This window comes from Panthera leo, chromosome B4, assembly GCF_018350215.1.
Source record: "Panthera leo isolate Ple1 chromosome B4, P.leo_Ple1_pat1.1, whole genome shotgun sequence".
Classification (NCBI taxonomy): Eukaryota; Metazoa; Chordata; class Mammalia; order Carnivora; family Felidae; genus Panthera; species Panthera leo.
Window position 1 is genome coordinate 121,489,426 of NC_056685.1, and position 22,787 is coordinate 121,512,212.

General features: G+C 38.3%; 1 protein-coding gene across 1 annotated transcript in view; it reads left to right on the plus strand.

The window, feature by feature from the left end:
- Nucleotides 1–17,117, plus strand: part of MYBPC1 (myosin binding protein C1) — a 101,656-nt gene extending 84,539 nt beyond the window's left edge. Inside the window, exons 22-28 of the mRNA XM_042948338.1 lie at nt 278–366; nt 3,533–3,728; nt 5,729–5,868; nt 8,821–8,980; nt 10,345–10,481; nt 12,331–12,517; nt 16,897–17,117. Of these exons, the coding sequence (XP_042804272.1) occupies nt 278–366; nt 3,533–3,728; nt 5,729–5,868; nt 8,821–8,980; nt 10,345–10,481; nt 12,331–12,517; nt 16,897–16,997 (1,010 nt within the window). The 3' untranslated portion in view covers nt 16,998–17,117. The remainder of the gene's footprint in view (nt 1–277; nt 367–3,532; nt 3,729–5,728; nt 5,869–8,820; nt 8,981–10,344; nt 10,482–12,330; nt 12,518–16,896) is intronic.
- Nucleotides 17,118–22,787: the final 5,670 nt, after the last annotated feature.

Genomic DNA, 22,787 nt, shown 5'->3' on the forward strand with positions numbered 1-22,787 from the left:
TTTAGACTTATAATGACTGTAAAAATAGGAAGTTGCTATAAAATCAAGGACGTCAAGGATAAGTTCTGTTGAGTCAGACTGTGAAAATATCTCTGCTTGAAGAAAGCATTTAGAACTAAAATTACCATACATAATCTTTTAATGGCACATCTAAGATTTTACTGTAGAGACATCAGCCCAAGAATATCCCAGTGACTCTCATGCCAGCATGCTTATGTAAGCCTATTTCCAGTGTACTCTACTGATCGCAAAATTATGCTGTTCTGCCCTCACTCAGAGCCTCCGAAGATTCGCATCCCAAGGCACCTGAAGCAAACCTATATCCGCAGAGTTGGAGAAGCTGTCAATCTGGTTATACCTTTCCAGGTAATAATTCAGGGGCACTTATTTTCTCTTTCCAGTGCTGGGGTGTTTAAGAAGTAGAGACAGGTACTCTAGCACTTAAATTCATCATGACCCAGGACTTCCTCAGAGGGAAAGTAGATAAATAATGCAAGAGATCTGGGGAGTGATTAAACAATCTCGTGCTTGTTAAGAAATCTATCAAACTGATAGATTTTCATTCTGCATGAGATAAATGACACCTAGCTTGGACTGGTCTGAAGACAGGGACTACAGTGGGGCAGAGAGGAAACACCAAGGAGATAGCAAAACAAGAAATGCTTGAAGATGCTTTCTGGTCCTATATATCCATAAAAGTAGTCTTCATTTTAAGTGAAGCTCTCGGCGTAATATTCAGGAAAACATCATGTGCTTACTTCCCATGATTACCCCAAACCAAAGGAAGAGGGATAACTGAATGTTGAAATCTTGATGCCACTAACTGAAAGATGCAAACACTGTTAAATCATGGCTCCAGCAAAAGATTCTATTGTTTACAAGATTGACCAAGCCTCACCTATAATAATCAGTTTTGGTCTCATAAACACACACATACGCATACACACACACACACACACACACACACACACACACACACACACACTGTACCACCACCCCATTACTTGTCTGACTCCTTTTAGGCCCCTAGACAGCACTATTCAATGGAACTTTCTGTGATGGTGGAAATATTTCACAGGTTCAATGTCCAATATGGTAGCCACGAGCCAAATGTGGCCATTGAACACTTGAAATGTGAAACTTGGAACCAGTGCAACTGGGAAGATTAATTTTTAGTTTTCCTTAATTAAAAATTTTTTTTTTTAACATTTATTTATTTTTGGGACAGAGAGAGACAGAGCATGAACGGGGGAGGGGCAGAGAGAGAGGGAGACACAGAATCGGAAGCAGGCTCCAGGCTCTGAGCCATCAGCCCAGAGCCCGACGCGGGGCTCGAACTCGCGGACCGCGAGATCGTGACCTGAGCTGAAGTCGGACGCTTAACCGACTGAGCCACCCAGGCGCCCCATAGTTTTCCTTAATTTTAATTTGCTTTAGTTTAAACAGCCTTGTAGTTGTTACATCAGACAGCAAGACTTTAGAATCAGAATTTAGGTCTCTGCACACATTTGAACACACACACAGCTCATTCAGACCCAGGCTCCCATGACAAGCAAGCTAAAAGACAGCCAATTCCAGCATCAGCACCCGGGGCCTGCAGCTCGAAGAAGTGATTACCTTCTACATAAAGTGTGCGAAATCAAAATGAAAGCCAAGGAGGACATGAGTATAAACAGGGCAGGGGAGGAAGGAGGTGGCTTGACAAGTTTCCTCCCACTTCTCTCCCCACACAGCCTCAAATAAAACCAGGAGTTGGCACTAGGCAGGCACGTGGGCTGGAGTGGGGCTGCTGAATCTGGGCTGCAAAATGTCCAGTTTTTGTACCATGTCTACTAATGCTAATCCCAATTCCCACATCTTGGGAGTCTGTGTGTCTAACTTCTGACTGGGTCTGGGGGGAGGAAAGACCATGAGAACAGGGACCTCACAGGTATGGCATCCCAGAGGCTGCTCAGCTGCCAGGAAGGGGGCGATGAGACCATTGTGTCATGTTCATCTATTTGCGGAACCTCAAGAGTTCTCATGAACATCTCATTTGATCCTAAGAAATACCTTGTGAGGCAAGAAGGGCAGATTTCCTTACCACCACTTTACAGGAGAAGAAACTGATGTTCAGAGAAGTTAGGTGACTTGCCCAAGGTCACACAAGTAAATGGCACTTTCAAGAGCAGAGTCCCTGTCTGTGGACACTTCCTCCAGTGCCTTTTTTTTTTTTTCCACTGCATATATTATCGGAAAACTCTGGTTTTTGTTTCCCCAGTAGTGAAAGCAAATTGTACATTTACAGAAGTGAAACCTGGAACTGTTTTTCCTTATCTTTAACAGTATTGTTCTCCACTTCCCACGTGTAAGTCTAAGCACCCCGACCATTCTTCAAGCTCTGTAGGCAGGGGTTTGATGTGGGTCTCTCACATTTTTTATCATAACCTATCAACAAGCCATGTTAGGAGCCCAAAGGAAGGCTATGCCTTACCTGACTGAATTAATCTTCGGCTCCTGTCTGCAGGGTGAGCCTGGGTCTTTGGAAATCCTAGGAAGTTCCTTTGTAATATAAACCAAAACATGTATTTTTGAATTAGATTATAATCCCCCAAAGCTTGCTGTTAAAGCATAGTTTCGGTAGCTAGAAAGAGCAGAGAGAGAATTGTAGACAAGTCTGAAATGAGTGGTACAATGCTGTGGAAATAATATCATGTACATTTAGATAATAATAAAGCACGTATGTAGTGTGCAGAAGCTTTAGGAACTTCAGTCTTGGGGCACCTGGGTGGCTCAGTCAGTTAAGCGTCCGACTTGGGCTCAGGTCATGATCTCACAGATCGTGAGTTCAAGCCCCGCATCGGGCTCTGTGCTGACAGCTCAGAGACTGGAGGCTGCTTCAGATTCTGTGTCTCCCTTTCTCTGCACCTCCCTTGCTTGTGCTCTCTCTCTGTCAAAAACAAATAAACATTTAAAAAGAAATTGGAAAAAAATAATAATAAAAGAACTTCAGTCTTTATAACCATTCTGTGAGATAGGTACTGTCATTGTTCTCATTTTACAGTTTGGGAAATTGAGGCAGAGAGAGTTTAAATAACTTGCCCAAGGTCACACAGCTATTAAGAGGTAGAGTCAGCATCCAAATACAGATTCCAGGGCCCATGTTCTTAACCATTATGCTATGTTATACAGGCTTTGGAGCTAGAGAGACCTGGCGGTAAGACCTGGTTCCAGCACTTACTTAAGTCACAAGGCCTTAGGCAAGTCACTTAATTCCTTTATCCAAAAAGTGAGGATAATGACATTTATTATCTTGATGGGAAGATGAAAGGAAATAGTAAACCTCCTGTACCTAATGTAGTGCCTTGCACACAGAATGCAATCAACAGGCAATGCCAGTATTACTGTTTCTGCCATAGTCGCTGACCACCAGGCTGTCTCCAACCTTGCCAAAAATGGGATCAGCAACTGTCATTTTTTGTAACACCGGAAAAAAAATCTTGAAACCATCTGTTTTCCCTCCCCCTCTACTTTTTCCTGTCTTTCTCTTTAGGGAAAACCAAGACCAGAATTAACTTGGAAGAAAGATGGTGCAGAAATTGATAAGAATCAAATAAACATTCGCAACTCTGAGACTGATACAATCATATTTATCAGAAAAGCAGAAAGGAGCCACTCTGGGAAATATGATCTGCAAGTCAAAGTGGAAAAATTCGTGGAAACGGCTTCAATCGATATCCAGATCGTTGGTAGGTCTGGAAGAATGTTCTATCAAAGCAATATTTGTACTAATTGTCCTTGTCATTAAGGCAAGAGTAAGAATTTGTGTTAGAGTGGCTTTCCATAAAATTCTTTTTTTAGAATTAAAATTACATTGGTAAAATTTGTATTTCAAAATACCTTTTTTCTTACTAGAAAAACTAATCATGGAGACTTAGGGCATATATGTTAAAGAAAATTAATATATGTACTTTTTAGTGCAAACCATCTGTACCGCTTCATAATCCAGTTCTCTCTTATTCTGTTTCTCAACTCCTTGATGATGAAACTATTTCCTGTTTTGAATTCTGGCATAAAAAACAAAGCATATTCTAAACATAGTTTAACATGTTTCATACCACACCTAAATTTTTCAACTAATACAGTTTTAATGGAGAGGGAAGAGTTTTTTTAAATGTAAGGAAGATGTACCTAAATAGTTAAACACCTAATTGGTTATTCCTACAGGGCTAGATACTCACTCTCCTGTCCAAATAAATGAATAAATAAGTGTAGGTCTTACTTCTGTCCAGAGTTAGGGTAATAGAGGGAGGATCTCTCACAGATAGGCCCTTCTCACTTGAACTGTTCTGTAATTTTTGCAATGCGAAGAAATTGCATTTAAGAGCATAGCTACAGAAGCCTTGTTTCCAGTCCAGTCATTTTTATTATTATATTTCAGCAAATTTGCTGAAACTAGGAGTTTTCTCACTAAAGGAGAAACTTCCTGTTGGCTGAAATTTCACGCCCTTTAAGCTAAGTACTGTCTTCCTACTGGCTAACCGTTCTTGATTTCTGTTAAGTTGAGGGGAGTGCTGAGGCTACCCTGTGCCCTTGGATCTGGCTGGGCTCCATTCTAATGGGAACCCCCATGGAAGCCCCCACTCTAACGGGAGCCTCCAGGTCTGGAAGAGCACCTTCCCTCTGAAACACACAGAAGGACTTCTCTTTTCCACTTTGCCATGTAGTTACTTTAACAGGTAGTTCTAAGTGCCCAGGACATTGCTTGCACACTCAAAGTGTTCAATAAATAATGATTATTATTCTAGTTATTTTATTGGTTTCAAATTTAACATTGGCAGAGAGATAAAATAAGTTTTCTTCATGCACGTTAAAGGCACCTTTTGGGTACAGCAGAGGAACCCACTCACAGGCTGTGGCCTCCGTGCCTCACGCCAAAAGCCAGAGCTGCTTGGCCCAGATGGGCTCTAAGATTTGGAGCCCAGGGTCAGCTTACATTTCCCATCAGGCAGTGTAGCTTTGTGATTCATTGCCAGTAGCCTGCTCTTGGAGTGAAGGTTGATGAGGTTTGAAATTTCATTTAAATTTTCCTTTCAAAATCCTTGTCTTTCCATGAAGATAAAAGTCAAGAGTTTCCAGATGAGCTTAGCTGGAGTGCATTCCACTCTCCTAAAGTTTAAGAATGGTGAAAGAAATGTGGGTAGAAATGCAGGGAAGGAAGGGCATTTTAAAATATCTTCCTACAATGAAGTACAGTAGTCCTGTTTATTGATGGAGACAGGTTCCCAGACATCTGAAACTGTGAGTAGTACCAAACTCTATATATGCTGTTTTGTCCTATACATACATACCTATGATAAAATTCAATTTATAAATTAGGCACAGTAAGAGATTAACAAAAGTAACTAACAATAAAACAGAACAAGTACAACCATGTACCGTAATAAAAGTTAATCTCTCTCACAAAATATCTCACTGTACTGTACTCACCCCTCTTCTGATGATGTGAGATGATAAAATGCCTACATGATGACATGAAGTAAGGTGAATGATGCAGGCGTTGTGACGTAGCATTAGGTTACCACTGACTTTCTGACACTGTATCAGAAGGAGGAGCATCTGCTTCCGGATCTTGGTTGCCTGGGGTAATGGAAACCTCTGAAAGCAAAACAGCCATTAAGGTGGGGGACCACTGCATATGTTGGGAGGGAAAATGACCTCATAATGATGTCATGAATTCATCCTCTAGACCGTCCAGGTCCACCTCAACTGGTGAAGATTGAGGATGTCTGGGGAGAGAATGTTGCTCTATCATGGATACCACCAAAGGATGATGGAAATGCAGCCATCACAGGGTACACGATCCAGAAAGCTGATAAGAAGAGCATGGTAAGGTCTGGCCATCTCTGGTTCAGCAGCAGCAAAATCGCATTTCATCAAAAGTAAAGGGACGCAGGGCATGAGGTCCTCTTAAGGACATGAATATTTACTTTGCTTGGTTATCATGAGGCTAAAACAGTATAAAGCAGCTGACATAGTACTCAATAGAATTCAATAAATTCATTTGTTCAACAAATATTTAGTCACTCTGGATTCTGACTCAGATTTATATCCATGCAACTCTTTCTCCTTGTAAAATAAATGTTGGATAACATGTATAGAAAGAGACCAGTTAGAAAAGAAAGATTCTGAAGAGAACAGCATGTGCAAAGCTCCTGAAGAGGGAAGGAGCTTATTAGTGTGTTCAAGAGGCAACCTAGTCGGAGTATGATTTATTATTACCTGTATTTAATAGATGAGGAAACTGAGGCTCAGAAAGGATAAATGACTTGCTAGAGATCACCAGTTTAAATGTTAAGGTCTAGGTGCTCCTGCATCAGAATCCATCCTCTACACCGTACTACTGCCCTACCTGTATGTGAATGAATGAATAAATGAATACTTGGGCACACAATGGCATCGAGCCCCTCTTCCTTCTCATAGGAAGAGTGAAATATCATACTTAATGATATTGACAGGAAGTCTTCAGGCATTTACGCTAGTAGATGTCAGGAAGAACTTGTCTTCTTGGATAGCCAGTCAAGTCCAGGTGAACCTGGACGGACTTTCTCACTGTTGACTGAGTTCTAACTGGTGACAGAGACTGATCCCCAACCTCTGCACCCCTGTGTTTCTGTCTGTCCAGTGTAACTCCCAGGAGATACCACACCATTGTCTCATTGTGGCCACAGATGCTACTCTTCACTTAAATTCCTGTTGTCATTCATAACTTCATAGACATTTTTTTCATTATGTGTGCCAACACATTAATTTATTCTTCATTCACTATATGTTGAGCACTGTTCTAGCTACTGGATCGGGGGGAAAAAAAGGAGCACTCACAATCTAGGCAAGAAGAGAAACATTATAAAACCAAATGACAAAGCCATACAATAAATGCTGGAATAAATTTTGGAATAAAGTGCTCTGGGGATAAAGGAAGTCATAACTACATTTGCCTGGTGTCCTAAAAATATTCAAAATATGGACCACCCGGGTGGCTCAGTCGGTTAAGTGTCCAATACCTGATCTCATCTCAGGTCTTGATCTCAAGGATGTGAGTTCAAGCCACTTTGTGTTGGGCTCTTACTCTGGGCATGGAGCCTACTTAAAAAATATATATCTAAAATACTGAGATAATGATGGCCCCTAAAAATTCTAAGAAAAATCCTTTTCCTTTATGCACTTTTTATCAGAAAATGTATTTTCTTGGGGCACCTGAAAGCATGTGGCTCAGCTGGTTAAGCGTCCAACTCTTGATTTCGGCTCAGGTCATGATCTCATGATTCATGGGTTCAACCCCAAGTCTGGCTCTGACAGGGTGGAACCTGCTGGTGATTCTCTCTCTCTCTCTCTCTCTCTCTCTCTCTCTTTCTCTCTCTCTCTTTCTCTCTTTCTTTCTGCCCTTCCCCCATGCGCTCTCTCTCTCTCTTTCTCTTTCTCTCTCTCAATATAAATAAAAATAAAATTTAAAAACATCTAAAAAATGTATTTTCTCAATTAGTGGTACTAAACATCTGTGGTTCTCTACTGGTTGCAAGATAAACTTTGAGACCACTATATTTCTTGGTATGGTGAGGAAAAATTGAAAAGAAAATTACTTGTTTTAGCTTCTCAATCATTCATTCATTCATTCATTCGGGTAGTCAATAAACATTTATTTTGTGCATAGTACCTACTATGTGCCAGGTATTATAATAGGCACTGGAGATACAGGGGTAAGAAGAAAAGTTGTGTTTTCTTCTCATCGTGCTGTGTCCATTTCAGTGGAGGAGGTAGACAGGAAACAAGTAAAACAGTAAATATATGATGTAATTTAAGGTAGCAAGTGCTGCAAAGAAACTTAGCCAGGTTAAGGTGAGAGAGTATAACCAGCACAGAATGGTGGGAGGGTGAACAGTCAGGGAAGAGGTTTAATATCTGAGCAAAGACCCGGAAGAACCTACTTTAATAATATTAGGCAAACTTATTGGGTGATATTAATTTTTCTCTAGTGATTTAGCATCATCTCTTCTTCAGAATAGATGTTTGCACAAAAATCCTTTTTTAACGTTTTTTTTTCAAATTTATTCTTGAGAGAAAGAGAGAGCGGGGGAGTGGCAGAGAGAGAGGGGACCAGAGAATCCAAAGTGGGCTCTGCACTGACAGCAGACAGCCTGATTTGGGGCTCGAACTCACAAACTGCAAGATCATGACCTGAGCCAAAGTTGGACGCTTAACTGACTGAACCACCCAGGCACCCCTGTTTACACTAAAATTCTAAAATCAGATGTTGTTATACAAAAGATAGGTGACAGACACTGTACACTTAGGAAGAAAATATAAAGGTAGGAGTTGACATCTAGGGTATATGAATCTAATGTGTAAATGAAGATTAAACTATAGGGGTGCCTAGGTGGCTCAGTCGGTTAAACATCTGACTCTTGCTTTCAGCTCAGGTCATGATCTCATGGTTCGTGAGTTCAAGGTCCCTCATCGGGCTCTGTGCTGATAGTGTGGAACCTGCTTGGGATTCTCTGTCTCCCTCTCTCGCTGCCCTTCCCTGACTCACGCTCTCTCTCTCTCTCAAAAAAAAAAATAAATAAAGATTTTAAAAATATTAAATTATACATAATCAAGTATAAGTATATTATAAAATGTTAAACAAATTAAATGTACGTTGTTAGTACTCTTAATATAAAAATCAGTGCTATTTTTCTCATAGTTAATAAAACATCCCCACTGTTTATTCTAATCAACAGTTGGAATAGTTGTGTGTTTTTAGATGATTTTTCTCAAAAAAAAATTTTTTTTTTCCTTTAGGAATGGTTCACTGTCATTGAGCATTATCACCGAACCAATGCTACCATTACTGAACTGGTCATAGGAAATGAATATTATTTCCGGGTCTTTGCTGAGAACATGTGTGGCCTCAGCGAGGATGCAACAATGACTAAGGAGAGTGCTGTGATCGCCAAGGATGGTGAGTTAGCAGTGGACTCATATAAGGAGGTTCTGGACTCAATTCCAGTATGTGGGGGTGTGAGGGGTTTCCTTTTGTTTTTGTTTTGTTTTGTTTTGTTTTATAGAGGCTTCCCTACCACGATTAAATCCAATCTCCAGCCCCTCTCCCTTCCCTGGAGGTCTGGGGATGGAACTGAAAGTTTGAAACCACTAATCACAGCTGGCAACAAGTCCCCATCCTTCAGTCCAAAGGTCACCTCATTAATTTAACAAAAGACCCTTTTATAACTTTCCTCCCTTAGGAAATTTCAAGGGTTTTAGGAGCTCTGTGACAGAAATGGGGCCAGAAGACCAAATATTTACAGTGAAGTCTTGGATTGCGAGTGTTCCGCAGGACGCGAACATTTCTAATGTCTTTTTATGAGATAAACGAGTTGTCTTGCAGTGCTAGTAGTATGTGATGCCGGTCATCACGTGATCATAACTAAGCCAATGTTTCCTGAAATTCACTTTGATATGCCAGTGCTTTGGATTACAAGCATGTTTCCGGAATGAATTATGCTTGCAAACCAAGGTTTTAATGTATTTCTTATTATAAATCACAATATTACAACTGGACATCTGGAAACCCCAGTTTTCAATGACTAGATGTTCTCAAAAGACTGGCTATAGAGATGTGGTGAAAGGGAATTCAGAAACTGATACACACACATTTTTAAATTGTGGTAAAAATGTTTGAGTAAAATGTTGATTTTTACCAGTAAAAATTTTTATTTTTATTTATTTTTTAACTGTTTATTTATGTATTTTGAGAGGGGGTGGGCAGAGAGAGGGAGAGAGGGCATCCCAAGCAGTCTCCACTCTGTCAGCACAGTGCCCAACGTGGGGCTCAATCTCACAAACTGAGATTATGACCTAAGCTAAAATCAAGAATCAGAGGCTTAACTGATTGAACAACCCAGGGTGCCCCTTATTTTTATTTTTAATATTGCATTTTTTAAAAAATATAAACTTTCTGACTTCTTTCCAACTTCTGGGCTGTGGGTCTGGATGGCTAAAATCAGAGATAGGAATTTCATTTCCTCATAAACCACTGTCCTTAAAGTCCTCATTGCTCATTGCCTTTACATTAAAATATACTGTTGATCAAAATATTCAGATACCAGATTCTTCTCAGTATTTCTTTCAGTCTCAGATGACCATACTGACTTTGTGTCCCAGGTGCGATTGTCCATTTGTACACTTCAGAATGAATGTTGTGTGGAATTCACCCATATTTTTACATGTTTTTATAAGCTCAGGGGAGTTTTAACCATGAATAAAGTATGCCAAGAATGACATATTCTCAGGCCAATTTGTGTTTTTCTAATGCTTGTTTTTAAGGTAAAATCTACAAAAATCCAGTGTATGAAGATTTTGATTTCACGGAGGCACCCATGTTTACTCAGCCTTTGGTTAACACCTATGCTGTGGCTGGTTACAATGCCACCCTGAACTGCAGTGTGAGAGGAAATCCTAAGGTACCATTTTTTCAATCACATTAGTTAAATTTAAGAATTAGTCCCAAATTCCCCTTTGTTTTTAAAAATTTTTTTAACATTTTAATTTATTTTTGAGAGACCGAGCATGAGCGGGAGAGGGGCAGAGAGAGAGGGAGACACAGAATCCAAAGCAGGCTCCAGGTTCTGAGCTGTCAGCACAGAGCCTGATGCGGGGCTCAAACCCACAAACCACGAGATCATGACCTGAGCTGAAGTCGGACACTTAACTGACTGAGCCACCCAGGCGCCCCCAAATCCCTTTTTTGTTTTATGTTAGACACATTATAATTGCAAATAACAATATAAGTTGTGCTATTGTATCTTTTTCTGGGATAGGGAGGAGAGTGCAGCATTGTGGTGTTGGTGGATAATTAGGTCCACTATTTAAATACAGTAGTAAAAAAATGCTTATATTTCTTTACTAAATAAAAGATGACTATTTAGGAAAACCCAAAACACCCATTTTTAAAAAATACTGAGAGGTAAGGAGATGGAAGTAATATTGTTTCACCTGAAAAATCTGGTGGTAATATTGATTCATCAAATTTTCTAAAATAGATTAAAGCAAATGATGATACTGTAATGCAAGGCAGAATATAAAATGTGCTGTCCTAGGAAGGAAGAAATCATATCTGATTGAAGAGATTTAGAAAGGTTTTAAGGTTTCTTGATGGCATTTGAAAAGAGCAACGAATTAATGAATGTTGCCCATAGAGATATTTTTTTCCTGGTGGCACCGTGGGAAAAGTGCCCTAGAATTTGGAAACATTGCAAAGTGGTATGATTCCTGCATATACCATCAGCAGGAATAGATGAGTCAAGGGAGAAGTTACACTGAGAATGAGAGGAAGATCCTGAATTCATCTTTAGTTGGAAGTGATGTCGGTACAAGCAGGAATGACCAGGAGGGAGAGGAGAGGTCACCAGAGCTTAAGAGAAAGGCCAGAGCTGTGACTCATCCTAGGCATGGGGGTGCTATATTCCATCTCTTGGAGCCGAAACTATAGAAAGGAATATCATTGAGGAAAGAGACTAGTAAGCAAAAAGCCAAAGTCCAAGGGGTAAGCCTCAGTGAATGCTCCCATTTGAAAGGACGAAGAAGGATGGAGGGAGGAAGATGATGGTATGAAGGAGACAGAAAAGAAAGTCTCTAGAGTCTGAGCAAGGCAAAAGCATATAAGAGGCAGAAGAGAGAATATGGAGAGTGTACATTTACCAAAGGGAGAAGAGAATATGGGAAGGGAGGGGGGAGGGTCAAGGGTGATCGAATGTAATTCAGAGGCCAAGGAGAATAGAGTCAGCTTCCTGGGTGACTGGTCGTTACTGATCTTGCATTATCTGAAGTGGGCCCATTCCCCTAGATGATGAATAGAGCTCTTTGAGGAGAGATGAAATGGTGAGGAGGCATAAGCAGCCCCTAAAGAATTAGAAAAGAATGTCAGGAAAAGGAAGTGGGGAAAATCAGATGGTTGTGACACCTTATGAGGATTCTCTGAAAAATGCCCAGCAACATACACTCTCCAGGGTAAGTTGACATCAGGAACCTGTAGATCAAATTAGAATGCATCTGAATTCATTTGGGAAGAGAGCCCCAGAGCTGTCTTCTGAACAAGTCTGGCTTGCTTCAGACCTGCCCATTTGTTTTCTTGCCAAGCACCATGTAGAATTTAATTTGAAAGGAACAGTGCTCAAGTAGATGTGGATTCTTCTCAGATATACTTTCTTTCTAAGCCATGCTTTAAAATTTGGTCACTGGCTTTAATGGTCTATTATTTATTATGCTAAATACCGATATATTTTGACTTATTTTCTTCAATCTTAACTTCAGCCCAAAATAACCTGGATGAAAAACAAAGTTGCTATTGTAGATGACCCAAGATACAGGATGTTCAGCAACCAAGGGGTCTGTACTCTGGAGATTCGCAAGCCTAGCCCCTATGATGGAGGCACTTACTGCTGCAAAGCTGTCAATGACCTTGGGACAGTGGAGATCGAATGCAAACTGGAGGTGAAAGGTATGACATCAAAGATCTCATGTATAAACTGAAATGAAAGAAAATCATTTATTTATCGTCCTTACTGCAAAATCCAAATTACGTGGTAAAATGTTTGGGGGTGGCAGAGGAAGGGGAGAGAGAATTCTGGGACAGAAGACATTATTACATTCTGCATTCACTCTGATTTGTTTAAATAGACTTATTCTCATCTCTTGCAATTCTTGTTAACTAAATGAATATTAATGTCAGTGGAACGCTAGCATGTGTACAGCATGGTGAGGATGAGTAAAGTCAAGGGAATATGACTTTCATGATATAATCCATTTATTTAAAAAGTCTAGTGCAAAAGCTCATCTAATGAAGCTACAATTAAGGAATTTACACTATTTTTAATTAGTTTACTATTTTGTGAAACGTCTAATATATATATGGGTAAGTTTGCTAATTTAGCATTTAATATTGCACATAGAGAATATAGCATATCCATATTATTGTATTATAATCAGTTGCTTTTAAAATCTCATTAAAAATTTTCCATTTACAGGTATGTATTTCATTTATACTAGTTTTTAGAAATGCTGCAACTAATGTAAACCAAGAAAACATATAAGGATTTATGTGGTAGAAAAGTCTCAGAATAACCTGTCATCTTAATCAATTTTTATAGTAATTGGGTGTAATTTTTATACTGGAGTTTTTTTCTTGACAATCGAATGGTACTTTGGGATACCACGAAAACTATAGCTGTCAGAGTCTCTGTTATGAGATAATGGGTGACATGATCCTAATGTCTTTTCTCTTTTTCTTATTATGTTATATTGCTTTTCTGTGATAGCCAAAATCTTTATTTTTTCTACCTCTCTGTAATGAAGAAATTATGATTCAAAAGTCAGAAAGATAACTTTGTAAATATCTATTGTAGAAAAAAATAGTAAATACTTAAGGTATTAATATTAAAAAAGAGGTTTTAGTCTTAAATCTAGTATAAATAAAGACACTTCTGGAAAAAATTTTTTCATAACTTAAAAAAACAGTATTCTTTCTGCTATGATTTCTGTCCATTCTCAAGTAATACAGTATAGTAGATTGATAACTGAATAAGTAGAAATGTTTAAATTTTTTTCTCTCAAATATAAAACAATAATATTCTTACAAAGTGTCAAACATGACTATTGAGAAAGTGTTTACAAATTTAAGCATTATTTTTATCTGTTTATTAGTTCTAAATTCAAACTAAGTTAAGAGTTGCAAATATATCTGGTTTCTCAACCCCTAGCTTTTTTAAAGTATTGTTGGTACTTATGTCTCAATATCCAACAAAATCCAACAAAAAACTAGTACTACTTCTGCATGCTTTGGAAATAAAAGAATGTTGCTAATGGTGTAAAATGATTATTTCATAAATGGTTCAACATTTGGGATCCTCCATAGAAGCAAATAATACTATACAGATAGATGATATATCATTTATAGTAATTATATAGTAAATTATATAGTAACTGAATTTAATAATATAAAGAATGTATCCTAGTACATGAGTTCATAATAAGGCATCAACTGTGGTATATTGGTGAAAACTTTTAGTCCTAAGAGTAAACCCAAGATTGTTTATCATCAGATTGTTATCTGATAATAGGTGACTTGAATCAAGTTAAGCTGTGAAAAAAAAAAAAAAAAAAAGAAAAAGGTAAGAATGTCAACTGAGAATAAATAAATACTGGTACAAATATTCTAATTCTACAGTGATATATCAAGGACTAAATACCCCTGGACAACCAATCTTCCTGGAGGGGCAGCAACAGGTTTTAAAAGTTCATATCCCACTGGATATTTCTACTTTCTGTTCCATTCCTCTTACATGAAATCGCACTTTGCATGTAAAGCTTGACTTTCTCATTTGCTTTTCATTGTATCTGTTAGCAGCTCATGGCATACAGTGTTTATGCCATGAACAGGAAGGCCAAATTATTCAAGGATATTAATTAATGTAGGCACTATGTTTTGTCAGAAAACTAAGTACCATACCACACATCCCCATAAATAAAGCCAAAGAGCTACATTTTAAGATGACCTCACTGGAGATAACAGATTATCAAAACTTGGGAATCAATGACATTTCTTTAATGTTTTCATTTTCCAAATGAAGAGAAATATGATCTTCCTTTAAGATAATTTCTGCTGTAGTTTCCTTAGATTCATGTTGAGCATTTTTAATTTACTAAGTTGTAGGAAAAATATTCTAGACGTTTTTGATGAAGAGAGGACACAAATATTTAGAATATTTAGATCCAATATTTGGAAACTTTCATATTTAAGATTTCCAATGAAATATTTACCAATAGAATATCTATGACCTATCCATCTGTTGGACATTTTGGATATTTTCATGGAACTAAAATTATTTCATATATTTATGAACTTGAAAGAAAATTTTGGGTCCCATTACTAAATGTATTAAACAATAAATGAGTGCTATTCTACAAGTATAATTCACCCCCATTTGGAATAATGAATTGAGAAGTTCTTTGGGACTGGGTAAACAACCTGATGTAAACTCTAATGTTGTAAATCTATGCCTGAGTTTACGATTCCCAGAGATAATGTCAGCTTGCAAAAGATGACCAAATTAGGGCTCTTTCTTTAAGGTTTTGTAGATTATACATAGAGTAGCTTTCTACCCTAAGTTTGTTTAGGCCTTGTGTTTATTTAGATCAGTCATATATAATCAGTTCAGAATACAATATTATAGAATATACTAGTTTAATATTTTTATCTACTTGATAATTTTGCCTTTTAGCATTTCAACATATATATATGTACACTAATGCTTTGTCTCTTGTCTCTGTTTTTCTTTTGTTGAAAAACACAATATATATATGTTGTAGGTTTTTTTTTTTAAGCTAATGGTTTGGAAGCTTTTACCATAAATATTCACTGTACAATCAAGTTGGCTTTGCCACCTGATCAGGCAAAGTTGTTGTGCATATTAATAAATGTTTTACATATTAATTATCCTTTTGAAGTGACTGGATCCCTGCCCTTCACTCCATATGCTTCTATTTTCCTACATCTTTCACATGACTAAGGATTAATGAAATCACCTCATCATAATCATGACTATAATTTCATCCAACAAGTACTCAACTTTGGTTTTAGCACTTTATTAATGCTTACAACTTCTCTCTCTCTTTCTCTCTCTTTCCCTTAGTTGTAGCACAGTAAGGATTTTTGAATGTATATTATCATCTAAGGTAAGCTTTCATATGGTTTTGGCATATGAAGCTTATGACTGTCATAAGCCATACAAAGCCTGTGGAGTATGGCATGATTTTCATTCTGTAATCCAATGAAAATAGACTATTTAAAATCTCTAACTTTGTAGTTTTAATTTGTATTTAAGTATCTTGACATTAACAGCTAGTACTTATTCATCACAACAATCTCCTGTTGACATGAAGCAAGTTGTTGAATGCAGTAAAGCATGAATTAATGCAGTTAATGTTGATGAAAATGATACCCAAGCATTCTGAACGCTTTGCATCAAGGAATGGACATGTACATAAGCGGCATCATTTCTACCAATATGTGACTTGAATTTTTTTTTTTTAAAAAGGAGAATGACTTTCCCAAATTTGCATTAAAGAAGTTTTAAGAATGTTCAAATGGCATGCTGTTTTTGCCTGGACGTGAGTTTATTAGCAAGTAGTGAAGCACTTCCTTAAAGGACCATGAATTTTTATAGTTTCATGGGTTCTCTTGTGAAGGGGTACTTTTATTTTATAAATATAATTCAGACACATGGAAGGTAAGTTTGAAATAGTAGTAGGATTTTTCACGTTCAGAAGGCATTGGACACGTTTTACTATTTTTAACAAAATCTTTCCAATTTTTGCACTTTGATAGTGTATAAATAGCCAAAATTAAAGGAGTGGTTCCTTTTTTCTTCTCCACTGTGCTTGAGTTGGAGTTCTTTGTGCTAAATTAAAAGGAACATTAACGAACAGGAAAACAGTTCTTCTCACTGATTCATAACATGGTCTACATCTACTCTGCCATTCAACCAGAAGGCTTAAATCATCTATAGAAGAATCCCAAAACCCAAAAGAGCAATAGATCCTTTCCAAAACCAGTTAGGAATTTAAACTAAGATGGAATAATAGCAGGGAACAAGAAACTGCTATGGATCTGCCGGGAACTTGCTTTTCCTTCTAGATGCCAACTGCTTTAAATTCTAAATGTACTAAATGCAGGCGATTTCCCAGTAGGACTGAATGAATCTTTGTGACTAACTGGAACATAATTAGTCACATTTCTAGGCAGCTAGTCAGGAAGTAGTATTTCAGTAATTTTTCATGTAGACGGTTTTGACTTGGCCTTTTCCTTTTTGTCCTCTCTAGGTGGTCTTTCCTTCTGCAGGCTTCTCTTGCAAGGCGTACCTCCTAACATAATTGATTCATATTTGCGAGACTTGCAATCAAGCAACCCTGAGGAATACTAAGGGCCTGGGCCCTGCCTCCCTATACTCCACTGCTTTGAAATCTGATTGCAATGAGAAAGCATTTTCTGTTTTCCACCAGCACCCAAGTGTGGTTGTTTTCTTTCCTCCTGATGTTAAAGAAGAAAAAAAAAATGTTTGCACGGGATTGCTTAATTAAAAATTGCATACAAAATTTCATTTGAAGTGAACATTTTGCTCATGATTGTCTGTGCTTGGTCAGTGTACTTTACAAAAAAAGCAAGCTAGAAAATTAGCAAAAGCTGTTGTTTCAGTTTAAAATAGTAGGCTGTAAATGCTTTCTTTTTTCCAAAATAAAATGACATAGTACCATATACCACGGTCAGATCTTGAAAACCCATCTTTCTCTTGAAAAGTCACTCTTTTCTTGATCTAACAGATTTTTCTAAGCAAAACAGGGTTGTTTATTTCACACAATCCTGCTTAACACCAGTGGATCTGTACTCTTTTTCCCATTTGTATTCCCTATAAGACGATTTCATAAAGTCTCTCAGACACAGTTTTCTCAACAGAAGGGAAATTGTATTCAATAAATGGTACAATAAGTTTGAAGCACTTATGATGAGATCACACAGTATTCTTTTATGTGCCTGGGGTTGTGTGCGCAAACAGAACTGAGGACAAAAGCCTGGGAGCCAGGTGCCACCAAACTCAGGCCTGACCTTCATTTGTCTCTGGCACAGCCTCCAGGCCAAATGTACCAGAGCTCCTGCCAAAACAGCTAGTGCTAGTGACAGAGAGTTACTGCAGACGACAGAGCGGTTATAGATTTAGAGATTGCTGATGGCATCCATTCAGACTAATGAAGACCATCAAAATCCTAGAAGCTGAGAAACATTTGCAGGAGCGCGCATCATCTTTTCAGCGCTTCCTTTGACTCTTCCTGCTGTTCTAGAGAAAGTTTCAGTTAAGGGAGTGAAGGGTAAGTAAGTCACCTCACCATTACTGTTTATTCCCTCGCCGCCCCCCATTTCTTCTTTTTGGTCTTTTGTCCTAGGAGATAAATACATTGTGACCTGTAGGTGGGCCCATAGGATCCTGGGACAACATTTTAAAATATCTGCCCTGCTTCCTTTCCAGGTTAGAGCTGGGAGGTATGGGGGAGATCACACTCCTGGGCTGACGTGGGTCTCATCAAGGGAAGGAGTGGTGTATTCAGGTAGCTGCAGTACCTTTGGGAACAGCAAGAGAAAACTTGGGTTCTTGTCCAAACTATAATGGCTGCCTCTTCTGTTCTGATGAGTTGGTGATCCTGCCTTATCGGTTGTGAAGAATATTGGCTACTACCCCATATCCTTAATCATTGTGAAGCAGTAATGTGCGCAACCCCTATGTAAATACCCATTTTAATCAGAAAATATATTTACACATTATCGACTAAGATATTTTATGTAAAAGAAACCTGGCATCTCTGTAACGTCAAGAAGATCATATCCTTATGTGCAAACCCAATAAACAACTGTCAGGCAAAACTAATTGGTGTGGGCCCCTGCAGCCCAGCTGCTTGGTCTGAACTCCAGGACAGCAACTAAGCTGGTTGCCTAATTCACTCATTGACTGATTTTGCCAAGTCAGGGTCAAGTTTGTTAGGCTTTGTATAAACATTGCCTAAAAGTGACTGTAAAGTATCCTTACAAAATATTGGTTCCCAGTCATGACTCATGCTCTCAAATATATTTTGTACTAGATAGTGTTATTTTTCTACATATGACCTCTTTAAGGGTACTCATGCACCACAAAATTCCAAAAAGGAAGAAAAAGTCTATTTTGAAACGACAAAGAGCAAAAAATGTCAGAAGCTGTCATTGCTATTACCTTTAGTATAACTTTGTTCTAATTTTGTTTGAATTTGACTTTATTAAAGAAAAATTATATGTCACAGAAACTTACCAAGAATTCTTTTTGGAAACTAAACATTTATTAAATGTTGTAAAGGATCATATTTATTTACTTACTTTAGAAGAAAGCTTAATGAATGTTTCATCTAAATTAATACAGAAATAGGAGAAAAACCCACTAGTTCCAAGAAGCATTGGAACAAGGTAATATATCCTTAGCCACTCGTTTTTAATCTTTCGGAAAAATTCTATTCAGCTCAACAAATGAATTATTGAATGTCTGATGTGTACATGGCACTGTGGTGGATTCAGCTAGAACCCAATGATGAACAATCCACTTCATGCCTTCAAAGAATTTATAATGTAGAAGACTAGTAAACAAAGGGGAAGACATAAACAGGGAAGACAGCAGGTGTAAGAGATCCCTATAAGGATTCAGAAGTTGGATAATGTGGTTTATGTATTTGTTATTATCCATGTATGTATCACACTAGAATGAAGTATAGGCCATGCCACATGACTTTATTTTTCTAAATCAAATTAAAATATGAGCTCTCCACTAGCTAGATGAGCTCTCCACTAGCTAGTGAAATTGAGAAATTCTCTCTTTCCTGTTCGGGGGTCCTACCTCAGGCCCTGGGTCAGCTGGAATATTTTCTGTGCCTAGAAAATGGAGAGAAGGAAAGTCTCTCCATTTTATTCCATACTGGTGGAATGTCTGTGTCCAACCCACTATGGTCCACTCAAAGACTCTGAACTTCCTGGACAAGTGTGGATATAAGTGTGGACCTCTAAGGCCATAGCTTCACTATTTACCTGCTACTTTTAAAGATGTTCTTTGTGGGAATACTGGACAGTTCTACCACTTAGTACTAGCCTTGGACCTGGGCAAGAGGGAATTCTACACTTTCAAGAGCCTCACTCTGGCCCTCCTCCACCCATTAATTTCCTCCACAGGGCAGGAGGGCCACAAAGCCAAGGGGATGTGCCTACTTAGAATCCTTACCACATCCCCCTTATAAACTGCACCCAAGCTAACTTTTAGGGAATTTGTGGGCCTTTTCCCTGAGTTCAAACTCCCTAAAAAGAAACACATGGCCAGTTTATGCACATTGAGGCTCAAAGGTTAGGACAGAGACACACCTGTTTGCCAGGAGGCAGGGGTGTGGGGATGTGACTAGAGCTTGTGCATGAGGTGGGGCATCTGCTCATGTGGGTCTAAGAACCCTCCTGGTGTGGTGCTGGAAGGAGCTAGGATGTAAAGAGTGGGGAGACTGGCAGTGGGTCACCATATTGTGGCAAGTATCTCTGAAGAATCTGACAGTTCTACAATTCAAACCTGGCCTTCCAAGTCATTATGGATTCAGCTCATTAAGACTGGAGAATACAACTAGTTTATTAACCATCCATTAGCTTCATTTATAACTTCTAAATATTTATGTACATGAGCTATAGAAGTTAGGAGTAGCCAGTCCTCAGCATTACCTTGATTCCAAAACCAGACAGACTCCACTAAAAAGAAGAACTACAGACCAATTTCCCTGATGAACGTGGATGCAAAAATTCTCAACAAAATACTAGCCAACTGGATCCAGCAATACATTAAAAGAATTATTTACCACAATCAAGTGGGATTTATTCCTCGGATGTAGGGCTGGTTCAATATCTGCAAGTCAATCAATGTGATACATCACATTAATAAAAGAAAGAATGAGAACCACATGATCCTCTCAATAGATGCCCAAAGATAAATCAAGGAATCGATCCCATTTACAATTGCAACAAAAACCATAAAATACCTAGGAATAAACCTTACCAAAGAGGTGGAAAATCTACACACTGACAACTGTAAAAAGCTTATGAAAGAAATTGAAGAAGACACACAAAAAATGGGAAAAAAATTCCATGCTCATGGATTGGAAGAATAAACACTGTTAAAATGTCGATACAACCCAAAGCAATCTACATATTCAGTGCAATCCCTACCAAAATAACACCAGTATTCTTCACAGAGCTAGAACACACAATTCTAAAGTTTGTATGGAACCACAAAAGACCCTGAATAGCAAAAGCAATCCTGAAAAAGAAAACCAAAGCTGGAGGCACCACATTTCCAGACTTCAAGCTGTATTACAAAGCTGTAATCATCAAGACAGTATGGTACTGTCACAAAAACAGACACATAGATCAATGGAATAGAAAAGAGAACCCAGAAATGTACCCACAAACATATGGCCAACTAATCTTTCACAAAGCAGGGAAGAATATTCAACGGAAAAAAGTCTCTTCAGCAAACGGTATTGGGAAAACTGGACAGCGACATGCAGAAGAATGAACCTGGACCATTTTCTTACACCATACACAAAATAAACTCAAAATGGAAGAAAGACCTATATGTAAGAGAGGAAGCCATCAAAATCCTAGAGGAAAAAGCAGGCAAAGACCTCTTTGACCTCAGCCACAGTAACTTCTTACTTGACATGTCTCCCAGTGCAAGGGAAACTAAAGCAAAAATGAACTGTTGGGACCTCATCAAGATGAAAACTTCTGCACGGTGAAGGAACAATCAGCAAAATGAAAAGGCAACCAACAGAATGGGAGAAGATATTTGCAAATGACATATCAGATAAAGGGCTAATATCCCAAATCTATAAAGAGCTTATCAAGCTCAACACCCCAAAAACAATCCAGTGAAGAAATGGGCAAAAGACATGAATAGACATTTTTCCAAAGAAGACATCCAGATGTCTAACGGACACGTGAAAAAATGCTCAACATCGCTCATCATCAGGGAAATACAAATCAAAACCACAATGAGATACCACCTCACTCCTGTCAGACAGCTAAAATTAACAACTCAGGTAACACCGATGTTGGCAACAATGCAGAGAAAGAGCAAACCTGTTGCACTGCTGGTGGGAATGCAAACTGGTGCAGTCACTCAGGAAAACTGTGGAAGTTCTTCAAAAAGTTAAAAATAGAACTACCCTATGACCCAGCAATTGCACTACTAGGTATTTATCCAAAGGATACAGGAGTGCTGTTTCGAAGGGGCACTTGTACCCCAATATTTACAGCAGCACTATCGACAATAGCCAAAGTATGGAAGAGCCCAATGTCCATTGACAAATGAATGGATAAAGAAGATGTGATATATATGTATACACACACACGCGCACACACACACACACACACACACACACACACACACAGTGGAATGTTATTTGGTGTTCAAAAGGAATGAAATCTTGCCATTTTCAACAATGTGGATGGAACTAGAGGGTATTATGCTAAGTGAAATTAGAGAAAGGCAAATATTATATGACTTCACTCATGGGTGGAATTTAAGACACAAACAGATGAACACAAGGGAAGAGAAGCAAAAATAATATGAAAACAGGGAAGGGGAGAAACCACAAGAGACTCTTAAATACAGAGAACAAACTGAGGGTTGCTGGAGGGGTTTTGGGTGGGGGGATGGGCTAACTGGGCAAGGGGTATTAAGGAGGACACTTGCTGGGTTGAGCACTGGGTGTTATATGTAGGTGATTAATCACTGGATTCTACTCCTGAAATCATTATTGCACTGTATGTTAACTAACTTGGATGTAAATTTTAAAAAATAAATTAATTAAAAAAAAATAAAAGGAGTAGCCAACCCTGAACCACCTCTGTTTCCTTCCCTGTATCTCCATCCAATTTCTCTCCCACTCCAGCCTTTCTCCACTCACCAAACTCCAAGTCTGACCCTCCATCTCCTTCCTCACTTAAGTTTTATAGAAGAGAATTCTAGAAATACAAGTTTGGTCTCTTTTTCCTGGAAGTAGGAATAGAATCAGAAATAATAATACCAGTACCAATTCTCCTATGATATTAATTGAACTCTAGATTGAACCCCACATTTATTTTATTTATTTTTTATTTATTTTTTTTT